Below are 13034 nucleotides of genomic sequence, written 5' to 3' on the forward strand. Positions count from 1 at the left end.
GGCTAATTGACTGTGACTAGAATGGAGACAGGGCAGGCTGTGGGGAGAGCAAAGGTGGACTTGGGGCCAGGCCTGCTGTGTGACCTTGGATAAGTCATTTGCCCCTCTCAGCAACGCAAATCGGTTTCTCATCCGAAGCAGGGCTGCCGGTCCTTATCTTTCAGGGCTATTATGAGGAATGAGACTACATTACAGAATACAGTAGTTGTTGTTTAGTTACTGAGTTGTGTCTGACTCTTTTGTGACCCCATCTACTGTAGCCCTCCAGGCTCCTCTGTCTGTGGGATTTCCCAGGCAAGAGTACTGGAGTGGATTGCCATTTCCTTCTCCAGGGGATCTTCCTGACCCGAGGATCGAGCCAGTCTCCTATACTGCAGGGGGATGCTTTACTGCGGAGCCACCAGGGAGGCCCCCAGAATATAGTAGACTCTTGGATAAATCTGACTGATACATGTGAAAATGACCCTTCACTTACGCGTTCCTCTTCATCACATACAAACAAATCTAATTCGAACAGCTCTTTGATTTTGTTTTTTGAAGTACTGTTTGACTCATTATACAAAGCTAGTATTATCCTGATATCAAAACTAGAAAGGTTCACTACAAAAAAGAAAAGGACGGCCAAATATCCTATGAATACAGATGTAAAAATCCTCAAAAAAATATTAGCAAACCAAATTCAGCCCCACATTAAAAGGATCATTCGCCATGATCAGGTGGGATTTATCCCTGGGATGCAAACATACACAGCATGCACTAATCAATAAATGTGATACCTCACACTAATAGAATTAAGGAAGAAAATTCATATGATCATTTCAGTAGATGGAGAAGCTTTTGAAAAAATTCAACATCTGTGTGTAATAAAAACTCTTAACAAATTAGGTGTCGGAGGAACGGGTGTGCACGCTCAGTCTCTCAGGCATGTCCGACTCCTGGGACCCCACCAGACTGTAGTCCTCTAGGCTCCTCTGTTGGTGGAATTTTCCAGGCAAGAATACTGGAGTGGGTTGCCATTTCCTCCTCCAGGGGATCTTCCCAACCCAAGGATCAAACCCCTGTCTCCTGTGTCTACTGCATTGACAGGTGGATTCTTTACTACTGAGCCAGCTGGGAATCCCATAGGAGGAAAGTACCTCAGCATAATAGAGGCTACATATGATAGGCCCACAGCTGACATCATACCTAACAGTGAAAAGTTTGAAAGGTTTTCCTCTAAGATCAGAAGCAAGACAAGGACATCCACTGTCATCTGTTCATTATAGTGAAGTCCTAACCAAAGCAATTAGGTATGAAAAAGATATAAAAGGCATCAGAATGGAAAAACAAGAAGTAAAATTTTCTCTATTTGCATGTGACATGATTTTATAGATAGAAAACCCTAAAAACTTTACCAGAAAAATGTTAGATATATTCAGCAAATTCAGTAAAGTTACTGGATACAAAGTTAACATTCAAAAATCAGTAGCATTTCCATACACTAATGACAAATTGTCTAAAAGAAAAAAGTAAAATTACTCCATTTACAAGAGCATCAAAAGCAATAAAATATTTAGAAGTAAATTTAACCAGGGAGGTGAGAGAGCTACAAGACACTGACGAAAGAAATGGAAGAAAATACAAATAAATAGAAAGTATCCTTTGTTCACGGGCTTCCCTGGTGGCTCAGAGGTTAAAGCGTCTGCCTGGAATGCAGGAGACCCAGGTTTGATCCCTGCGTCAAGAAGATCCCCTGGAGAAGGCGATGGCACCCCACTCCAGTACTCTTGCCTGGAGAATCCCATGGAGGGAGGAGCCTGGTGGGCTACAGTCCATGGGGTCACAAAGAGTCGGACATGACTGAGCGACTTCACTTTCACTTTCATCCTTTGTTCATGGATTAGAAGAATTAATGTTGTTAAATATGTATTACCCAAAGCCATCTTTAGATTGAGTACAATCCGTATCAGGTCTTCACTGGCATTTTTAAAGAAGTAAAAATAATAGTCCTAAAGTTTATATGGTACTGCAGAAGACCCTAAATAGCCAAAGAAGTTCTGAGAAAGAACAAAGCAAGAGGCATCACACTTCCTTTAAGTTATTTAATAAAGCTTTGGCTATCCAAAGAGTATGTTACTGGTATAAAAACAGATTATAGACCAGTGGGACAGAATCCAAAGCCCAGAAATAAACCCATGCAAGAGAGCTGAGATTACCCAGTGGAGTAAAAGACAGTCTCTTTAATAAATGGTGCTGGGAACGTTGGATATCCACATATAAAGAATGAAACTCGACCCCATCTTTCACCACTAGCAAAAATCCTCTCAAGATGAATTAAAGACTCAAGTGCAAGACTGGAAACCATGAAACTCCTAAAGGAAAACAAAGGAAAAAAATGCTCCCTTGACGTGGATCTTGGCAGTGTTTTTTTTACTGCCAAGTCAATAGTTGACTACATGAAACTAAAAAGCATCTTCACAGCAAAAGAAATAGTCAACAAAATGAAAAGGCAGGGACTTCCCTGGTGGTCCCTGTAGTTCAGGGACCCAGTGGTGGTCTCAGTAGTTAAGACTCTGCCTTCCAATCAGGGGCCGTGGATTTGATCCCTGCTCAGTATTCTTGCCTGGAGAATCCCCTGGACAGAGGAGCCTGGCAGGCTACAGTCCATGGGTCACAAGAGTCAGACACAACTTAGAGACTAAACTACTCCTGCTACAGGGGACTAAGGTCCCATGTGCTGTGGGGCAACTAAGCCCTGTGCCACGGTGGGAAGATCCCGCATGCCACAGTGAAGCCCCTGCACGTCTCAACCAAGACCCGACGCAGCCAAATAAATAAATATTTTTTAAAAAATAATGAAAAAGCAATGTATGGAATGGGAGAAAATATGTGCAAATCATGTATCTAATGAGTTAATATCCAATATATAAAGACTTCATACAACCCAATAGCAAAAAAAAAAAAAAAATTTAAGCTGGGCAAAAGACCTGAAGAGACAGTTTTCCAAAGAAGATATACAAATAGCCAACAGGTACATGAAAAGATGCTTATCATCACTAATTATTAAGGAAATGCAAATCAGCACCATGAGATCGCTTCACACCTGTTAGAATGTTATCAGAAAGTCCGTAGTTAACATGTGTTAATTGTCAAGGATGTAGAGGAATGGAACCGTTGTGTGCTGTTGGGAATGTAAACTGGTACAGCCGTTGTGGAAAACAGTATGAATGTCCCTTGAACAATTAAAAATAGAATTGCTATATACTTCAGCAATTCCACTTCTGGATACATATCTGATAGAAATGAAGTCACTATGCCAGAGAGATATTTGTGCCCCCGTGTTAATGTCAGCATTATTTTCCATTCCCAAGACGTGGCACTGGTCTAAGTGTCCATTGGCAGATAAATGCATGAAGAAAACGTGGTGTGCATGCACGTGTGTGTCTGTATATTGGGTTGAACAAAAAGTCCGTTCAGATTTTTCCATAAGATGTTACAGGAAAACTGGAACGAACTTTTTGGCCAACCCAATATAATAATCAGCCATGAAAAAGAAGGAAATCCTGCCATCTGTGACAACATGGATGGACCTTGAGAATGTTAGGCTCGTTGGAATAAGTCAGACAGAGAGACAAATACTGTATGATCTCACTTACAGGAGGAATCTACAAAAAAACAAACGTAGAGAAAAAGGTACCAAATTTGTGATCACCAGAGAATGGGGATTTGAGAGTGGGGGATTTGAATGAATGTATTCAAAAGGTACACACTTTCAGCTGTCAGGTAAATACGTACTGGAGATATGAAGGGCAACGTGATGGCTATAGTTCACTGCTGTATGTTATACTTGAAGTTGTTCAAGAGTACATTCTCAAAGTTCTCATCACAAGGAAAAAGCCATTTTTTTCTCTTTTTGTATGTGTGTTACTGTGAAATGATGGATGTGAACTAAAATCACTGAGGTAGTCATTTCCCCATATATGTAAGTCATAGCGTTACGACTGTATAGCACTATGTCGATTTTATCTCAATAAGACAAGAAAATATCTGTTATAAGATAATTAGCCCTTTTCTTCGCATCTCTGCGCTCTTGGAAGACAAAGAAACAATTGAATTCAGAGGCAGTACACAAATAATTAACTTACACTGAACTGTGAAGCAAAAACATTCAGATTTTCCTCCAGGCCCAGATTTTTAGGTTACCTTGTTTCTGTGATAATTCTGTCAGTGTCTTTTCTCTGAGCTTTTAATTTCTTTAGTAGTTTTAGCATAATATTTTCAGAAGGGTTATCCATATTGCAGCACCTGTTAGTACCTCATTCGTACTTCTTGCTGAGTAATATTCCACTGTGTGAACTTTTAAAATCCATTCATGGATATTTGGATTATTTCTACTTTTTGGCACTTAGAATAGTGCTCTTATGAAATTAATGTGCAAATTTTGTATGGACATAAGGTTTTCATTCTCCTGGGTGTATCTTGGCATGGAATTGTTGGGCATGTAGTAACTGTATGTTTAACATTTTAATAAACTGCCAGGCTCTTCCCCAAGTGGCTGCACCATTTCATGTTCTCACCAGCAGCGTGTGAGGATTTCAGTTTCTCCACAGCCTTGACGGCAGCTGTGATCACCCTTTTTCATCCTCACTATTCTGTGGTATTCGGTAGTATTTTGTCACGGTTTTGACTCGCGTGTCCCTGATGACTAGTGATAGTGAGCTTCTTCCATGTGCTCATGGACACGTGAATCTTCTTTGTATATCTTCTTTGGGGAAATGTCTGTTCAGATCTTTTTTCCTGTATGTAACTGGTTTGTCTTTTCATTATTGAGTTGTAATAGTTTTTTTATGCCTTAGGTGCAAATCCCTTATCAGATGTATGCTTTGTAAATGTTTTTCCCAATTCTGTGAGTTGTTTTTTCACTTTTTTTATGGTGTCCTTTGAAGCAACAAAGTTTTTAATTTTGTTGAAGTCCTTGTGCAAAAGTAACCCCTCTGACTGCAGTGCTCTCCCGCTGCAGGACTTACTTTTTTTTTTTTTTTGCACCACTTTATTTTTTTTTTAATTAACTTTATTTTTTAATTGAAGGATAATTGCTGTACAGAATTTTGTTGTTTTCTGTCAAACATCAACAAGAATCAGCTATAGATAGATACCCTTTTGCGTCGTAGACTCTTAGTTCCTGGCATTCTGATGGCTCATGTCCTCCTTTTTCATGCCCTCCCCCCAGGGATGGTTGCAGAAGAGTACAATGCCTTCTTCTACTCGCTGGTATCCCAGGACACACAGGAAATGGCTTACTCAACCAAGCGGCAGAGGTTCTTGGTAGATCAAGGTTACAGCTTTAAGGTATGTGTCCATTGGTCTCTGGTCAGAGTGGGACTGAGGCTTCTTTCTACCCAATCCTCCATGAGAAGTGGAGGCCACTGTCAGCACAGTGTGGGGCAGGTCTCCGGCAGGCACAGAATGTTAGGCGACTGGGGGCCCGCCTCAGACTCCTGTTCTCCTTGCATGAACTGTGGGGAGCTTTGAAGGAAAAAGCTTGTGTAGACTCCTCTCCTGCCTCCAGCCTCTCAGGGAACGGGGCCTCTAAGAAAGCAAGCAACATGTGGAGTCTCAGCTTGTTAACTTTTTATAGTCATCTTGCAAAAAAAAAAATCCCATTAGATGTTGGTGGGAAAAATGTGCTAACCTAGCAGGACTTGAGATGCTAAGGAACTGTGGCCACCACTGTGTTAGTATGAGCCCCTTGGGTTTCCTTTCCCAGGGGTCCCCTCCAGTAGCTGGGAGAGCTCTGTCCTTAGCCATCTGGTGAGCCTCGGCTTCCCTGGGCCTCAAACATCAGGAGCCATCCATGTACTATAAATCTGGTGTTCTAATAACTTGGGAAACTCTGAAGGTTTGGCTGACTTTCATTGGTGAAAGCATGTGCTTTCTTTCCTCTTGACACAGATAGTAAATTTATGCTAGGATTTAGTATCCCAAAGGGTTTTTGTGTGTGTGTGTGTGGAGGATACTGCAAGCAGGGGAGGGAAAGGACATCTTAGAACATACAGGTTCCCAGGTTCCTGATTTGTGGGAGACTGGAGGCTGCCTCTCCAGCTGCTTTAAACTGTGTCTTTTTCAAATTGGTTTAGGGTAGAACTAATCAGGGAACTAACAGAGTTCCCTTCATCACCTTAGACGAGAGGACAGGGTTGTCCAATGCTCCTCTTTCAGGCAGAGTCAGTGACACTTTTCAGACCTCTCGTGCTGAATTCTAGTTCAGGACACTTGGCACAGTTTTTCGAAGGGTTTTTACTGCAACCCTTTTATCCGTCTGTATAGCATCTGTGGTGCTAACAGCATTCATACCTTCTGATTCCCAGAGAGTCACAAGGGTAAGAGAAGCGCTGAATCAGAGTGCTCTGGGTTCTTTGACAGGTGAGCTTGACAAAGTGCTGAGCACGTGGTGGTCTGTGTTGGCTGGTGCTGCCTTTGCGTGCCTCACCTTCAAGTCTGCCTGCCGACAGCAGCCAGGCTAGGCTTCCCAGAACCGTGACCCTGGGGTGGAGGCCAGGGCAGAAGTCTCCCTCACCTGTGCTCCAGACCTGTGGCCACCTGAAGGGCTCAGCCAGGTCCTTCCTTCTAGGAATTTTCTTTTAAAATTACCCGAAAGTTAGAGAGGCGGGGAGCAGAAAAGAAGTTCCCTTCACGTAATCAATCCTCGCTTTCTGCAGGGATAGGTAGTGAGTTATCTCCAAGGAAGTGAAAACCAAATCTCCACCCTGCTGCTATCTTTCTCTTTTAGAAAAAATATCCAGTCGTTTGTACATGCCCCTTCTGCTAGAAGCCCTGGGTGCCAGGCCTGGAGGTTGGATACCTTCTTGAAGGGCAGTAGTCTGTGCCCTTCAGTTCTTGCTCCCTCCCTTTACCTGGTACAAGATGGGCAAGCTACTAGAATGGTTGCTTGGAGGTTGCCAAGATCCCTGGAGATCTTCTGTAGGTGGTCATTTAGGTGCCATGTGTTGGGAGCAGATTTTCCTAGAATTTGCTGAGCCTTTCCTGCCTTGCAGTCCTTGGCTCAGCTCCTTGTTGAGGTGGCTCCCGAGGCTGGGCTCTGCACTGCCAGAGAGGAGCTCTCTGTTATTAGGCAGCTTCTCTGCTGGGCCTGAGTGGGGAGGCGACCAGACCAGATGAGCCCAGGAGAAGGTGGGATCGGGCCAAGGGGGAGAAAACAAGAGGGTTCCGCTCTACAGGTGATCACCAAGCTTGCTGGCATGGAAGAGGAAGACTTGGCGTTCTCAACGAAGGAGGAGCAACAGCAGCTCCTACAGAAGGTCCTGGCTGCCACGGACCTGGATGCTGAGGAGGAGGTGGTGGCAGGAGAATTCGGCTCCAAGTCCAGCCAGGTGAGTGAGTAGGCGAGGCTCCGGCTGTCAGTTCTCCTGAAGGACAGAGTCTTAGACACACATACAGCTTCACAGTTCTGTGTGTGTACGTGCCTCTGCGGTTTTTTAAAAACTTGGAATACACGGGAAATTGTAGAGAAGGAAATAATAGAAATAGTCCCTGTTAGCCTTTCTGTGTGTCTGTCTTATTTTACGTGTCTGAGCGCATGGTGGCTGTAGTTGTCTCCTGCTGTGCTCACGTAATAGTCTGGCATAAGTGTTAGTATTTGGATGTTGGAGCCCAGGCTCCCGCTAGGGTGTTGTGGGAAGGAGTGTGACACACCTGGGGCTGCCCCTCTTGGCCTTGGGTGAGTCACCTCACCCCAGCTTCCTCCTCAGTAATAACACAGCCTTCCGGCCTGTAAGACAGGTCTGAGAAAGAGCTCATGTTGTAGTTTCAATACATATTTTGAAAAATTTAGAGTTCTCTGCAAGTGTTCAACTTTTCAGTTATTCTGCACCTACTTACCGATGCTTGTTGTTGCGCCAGGCAAATATAATATTGTATAACTAATGAGAGTATCATGATGAGGAATTCGTATCTGGCCCTTCCAAGGAGAGAAGTACTGTTTGATCAGGTGCTTTTGAAACTAAGTTGGTGGTAGAGCTGAAAGGTGAGTGATAGTAGAAGGGAAGAAGGAAGCTGTGTCACCGGGAGAGGTGCCGTGTGCCCTGAGACCTTCCTGTCCCCAGCGCCAGTGGTTGGGGGCTGGATATTCTCCAGGCACCCCCCCATGGGTGCCCAGGGAAGCTTCCTGTTTCTGTTTGAAGGTGGTGTCAAGTCAATTCCGCTTTGCAATGGGTCACCTAAGGTCAGGCTGCGGAAGGCGTGGCTTCAGTGCCCGTCTGCGTCCTTTGCTTGTAATCTGGTGCGAGTTGTGTGCCAAGCACTGGGTCAGACCTTTGACCTGTGTGATTTCCGTTCACACCACATATGTCAAGCAGATGTGGTTATCCCCATTTTACTCGTGAGTTCATTGAGTTACATTCAGTATTTGCCCAAGGCCATTCAGTGAGACACAGAACCAAGATTCAGGCCTGGGGCTTCCTGAGTTTCCACTTGATTCAAAGCCTTATGGTAGGGTCTCAGGAGATTTGAAGGACTCCTGCCCTCACTGTTAAAATTCTATTTAGAAATTGCCTTGAAGAGAGGCAGTGTGGTATTACGGTTAGGCACAGGGAATCTGAAGCCTGGGTTCACGTCCCATCTCTTAAAGAGCTGTGTGCTCTTGGACAAGTTACTTCATTTCTCTGTGTTTGTTTTCTCTTCTGTAAAATGGGCGTTAGAATGATTGTGAGGATTTGGTAAGTTAACACATGTAATAAGTATAAGCTGCTTAGAATAATACTTGAGACATACTATGTAGTCAGTAAATGTTATTTTAAAAATAATAAAATCTATGAAACTTATAAATTCATAAATCTTACTATGATTGTAGATGTAGAAGGGAGGGTGTTTCACTTTGGAAACTAACAGCGGGCTGGGTCCCCCTGCAGGTGTCCCGGCGCTTTGGCACGATGAGCTCCATGTCCGGGGCGGACGACACGGTGTACATGGAGTACCACTCGTCACGGAGTAAGACTTCCACTAAGCACGTGCACCCGCTCTTCAAGCGCTTCAGGAAGTGACGCTCGCAGGCTGGATGCCCAGCACCAACACTGGAAAAGGATTTTAAACGTAGCATTTCCTTTCTGCATCCATGTTCTTTCCAGTAGCATTGGCCAAACCAATCTAGATTCAAGTATCTGTTAACTGTGTTGAAGAAAATCCATCAGGAGCTTGATTCTGTCTTCCTGGGTCATCCAGGGTTTAAAAGTGGAGACTATATTTTTGGGTTTTTTTTTTTTTTTTCAGACCACTTTTCAGAATTTTGGGGGAGTGTTCATTCTTGTATATAAAAAATTTGTAATATTTAGGTGTATTTATCTTAATGTTCTCCCGAATAAACAGAAATGGGAAACCACTCTTCATTATAGATGTTCTTATGAAGCCTTACCATCAGTTATATCTAGATGACAAACCTCCAGCAGGGCTTCAGTTGGTGGCAGGCCCAGAGGAGTAAGATGGGAAGTAAGTTCCAGTCTGCAGGGAACACTGGGCAGACGAAAGGACTTGCTGGTTAGTGTACTGTGTTGCCGGGGAGGCCCTGTGAGCCCGGGGAGGGTGGTCCAGAGCAAGCGAGGATTTTGAGCAGTTTGCAGTGCCGTCTGGCCCCTGGTCAGCTCATGTGTGTTCCACGGGAGGTACCCACAGCTGTAGGCCCTCTAGGTCACCTGAAGGCCATCACCCACTTTGGGATCCACAGTGCACACAGGTCCTGGTGGTTGATCTTCTCTGAGAGAATGATCTCTTATTTCTCCCGCAGGATGCATTGTTGATGTTGCTGGAAGCCTGGATTCCTCTTCTAACAGCACTTTAGTACCCTTGGATCTTTTTGTAAAATTAATTAATTTTAATTGGAGGATAATTAGATAATTACTTTAAAATATTGTGATGGTTTTTGCCATACATCAGCATGACCCTTAGATCTTTAATGGCTGGTTCCTTTATTCTGAAAAATGTCTCTGGGCTTTTTTCCTCTTATCCGTAGTGTGAAAGAAAAGGTGTTCTTGCATACCATAAGACAGACAGGCATGCACAAGGTCCTGAAGAGTATGTGCCAGCGTCTTGAGGAGGCTCATTTTGTCGGGAGTGCTTTTAGGCAAAAGCCACTTTCCCTGAATTCCTCTTCTCTGAGCTGACCTTTCGGGACAAACACGCTGTTACAGTCTGGCCGGGAGTTGGTGCTGACCCACAGAGCCAGCTGCTTTGTCCGTTCAAACCCTGGAGGTGGCCCCGGGCGGCCAGACCTTCAGGCCCTGTGAGCCAGACTCGTGCTTGACCACAGCTGTGTGAAGGCCGCAGACTAGCCCGTCACTCACGCGGTGGGTGGCTCCCAGCTGTCTCAGGCTGGACTTTAACCAGCATTATTCCCAGACTCTCCTGTCCTGTCCCACCTGTGCACTTGAGACGCTCAAGCAATAGCGAACACTTGCATTTTCATTTCTGTCCTGGTTGCGTACTGTTTTTTTGTTCTTTAACGTATCCATGGGTGATGTCAAGTTTTACCCAAGCTGTGTGATCCTGGAAGACAGAGAAAACATGTTGAAGAAACACCCAATCTTCTGTGTTCTAGAAAACACTTACTACAAAGAACCACTTTTCCCCTTAAGTCAAGTCTTAAGACTCAAGGGTGCTCTCCTAGTTTACCAGCGACAAGGCCAGATACAGACCTCCCGTTCTCTGCCTCATGTAACTAGCTGAATTACTTCTTCCCACTGATCAACTGGAACAAAATGCTTCTTAAGCAAGTCTCGGTTAAGATCTCATCCTTCCCACAGGCCCCTAAATTTTGTCCCAGCCTCAGCCTACGGCTACTCCTGAGAACAGGCTGGCCTCGGGGGGAAAACGGTGTCCGATCTGCCACCTGACCATCCCACCGCTGTTCACCCTGCTTCCTCTCCTCCTTTTTGGTGGCACTGGGTTGCTGAGCACAGGCTTTTCTCAAGTTACGGTGCCTGGGGGCTTCTCTTGTAGGTGCCCATCGGCTCATTCGCCCCGAGGCATGTGAGAGCCTAGTTCCCCTGCATCAGAAGGCAGATGCGTAAAGATGGACTGCCAGGGAAGTCCCCACTCTCCTTGTTTCCTCCCTCCTGTAAAAGAAAACTTCTTTCGTGTAACTCTTGAGATGCTTGCTGCTCTTACGGTCAGTGTGTTCCCCCTGTTGAAATAGTTGCTCTGTATCTCTCCTTGCCAAGGCTGGATTAGTTCGCACCATGTAGCAAATTCCTGTTGATCCTCTGAACGTGAGCTGAGGTGCTGTCCCCAGGAAGCCGGACTCCCGCTCCCACCCCTGTCTCTTCTGCCACTGTGTCCTCTGTGCTCTCTTCTTCCTTTTTGGTTCTTACATTGGTACCCTATTTGAGATTCATCTGTACCCCAATATCTGATACACAGTTAGGCAGTGATGAATTGGACTCTTTTCAAAGTTTATGAACTTAAAAAATAGAACAGTAACTCTGCCTGCTTACACCTTGCAGGAAGTTGGAAATGAATGATTCACTGGCCACCATTTACCCTGTTAGCCCTTCCTGCTGCCTTTTCCCTGAACCAGCCCTTACACCCCACCACAGGTGGAATTTACAGGGCAAAGTACCAAATAGGAGAGCTGCACAAAGAAGTACTGAATATGCTTAGGGGCCCTTGAGTCTTGCACTGAGCACCAGGAAGCACATGGATATGAAGAAGCTACTCAAGGCTAGGGAAGGAAACGCCTGAAAGGACTAGGGCGAGCATATCCAGGATCTGCACTGTTCCGGTTCCCACCAGCTTGGATGAAATTCCTCATCTCACTGGGCATCAGGCAGAGTATTCAACAAGGTTTTGCTTCAATATTGTGAAAGTTAGAACTAAACTAATGCTGCGTGAGTTCTAATAAAGTTTTGAAAACACAACCCAAAAGAATCCAACTATTTCCAAGTAACTTACCACATTCCAGAACAAAGCTACCTAGTATAGTATGAAGATATCCAGCAAGCAATAAGGTAAAACTTTGGCTCAGACAGTGGAGGCCGCCTGCAATGTAGGAGACCTGGGTTTGATACCTGGATTGGGAAGATCCCCCGGAGAAGGAAATGGCAACCTACTCCAGTATTCTTGCCCAGGAAATCCCATGGATGGAGGAGCAGGCCACAGTCCACGGGATCCCAAAGAGGTGGACATGACTGAGCAACTGACACTTATATACAGTGTCTGACATCCAATCAGAAATTACCAGGCAAGGAAAGAGCCAGGGAAAAATACAGCTCATAATGAAAAGTCTTTATTCTCTGACATTTGATGAAATACGACAAAAGTCCATACTCTCTGACGTTTCCCATTTGCTTGCTCGGACACGGTAAGTTGCCCAGTGGAGAGGCCCACATGGCAAAGAGTGGAGGGAGCCTCAGTTCAATGGCCCTCAGTGGACTGGATCCTGCCAGCACTCACAGAAGTGAGGTTGTAAACAGATCCTCCTTCGGCTGAGCCTGGGATGATCACAGCCCTAACCTACCCCATGGTTGTATCCTGTGAGGACCCTAACCCAGAGGACCCTGCCAAGCACCTGCATTTCTGATACACAAAGCCTCAAAATTACAATTTTCTTACTATCTATATCTCTCTTAAAAAAAAAAAAAGAATTGCTCGCTAAGCTCTGGAGATGGATAGTGGTCATGGTTGCCCATAGTTACAAAGCAATGGATAAATAATACAGATTTTGGTACCAAGAATAGGATGCTATTGTAATAAATACTCAAAAATGTGGGAGTGGCTTTGAAACTAAGAAGTGGGCAGCAGCTGGAAGGATTTTGAGGACCCATTTAGAAAATGCCCAAATTGCCGTCAACAGATTATCAGTGGAAATCCAGACTTTGAAAACACGGCCAGCGAGTGCTTAAAAGAAGCCAAGAAGCTGCTATGGGGAGCTGGAGGAAGGAGGACCTCTTACACAGCAGCCAAAAGTTTAGTGGCACTGTCACCTGCAGTTGTGTGGAAAGCAGCCTGTGTCTGATGAACTTTGTGCAAGATTTGCAAGTAAAGTTGCA

General features: G+C 44.8%; 1 protein-coding gene across 2 annotated transcripts in view; it reads left to right on the forward strand.

Moving 5' to 3' along the window:
- The window catches only part of ERCC3 (ERCC excision repair 3, TFIIH core complex helicase subunit), a 31307-nt gene extending 21922 nt beyond the window's left edge, over positions 1-9385 (forward strand). Inside the window, exons 13-15 of one of the 2 annotated variants that reach the window (XM_052656875.1) lie at positions 5210-5328; positions 7218-7370; positions 8907-9385. In XM_052656875.1, the coding sequence (XP_052512835.1) occupies positions 5210-5328; positions 7218-7370; positions 8907-9038 (404 nt within the window). In that variant the 3' untranslated portion in view covers positions 9039-9385. Of the gene's footprint in view, positions 1-5207; positions 5329-7217; positions 7371-8906 lie in introns of those variants that run through there. The other variant, XM_052656879.1, reaches the window with a different exon arrangement.
- The last annotated feature ends 3649 nt before the right edge of the window (positions 9386-13034 follow it).

This window comes from Budorcas taxicolor, chromosome 2 (genome assembly GCF_023091745.1).
Source record: "Budorcas taxicolor isolate Tak-1 chromosome 2, Takin1.1, whole genome shotgun sequence".
Taxonomy (NCBI): domain Eukaryota; kingdom Metazoa; phylum Chordata; class Mammalia; order Artiodactyla; family Bovidae; genus Budorcas; species Budorcas taxicolor.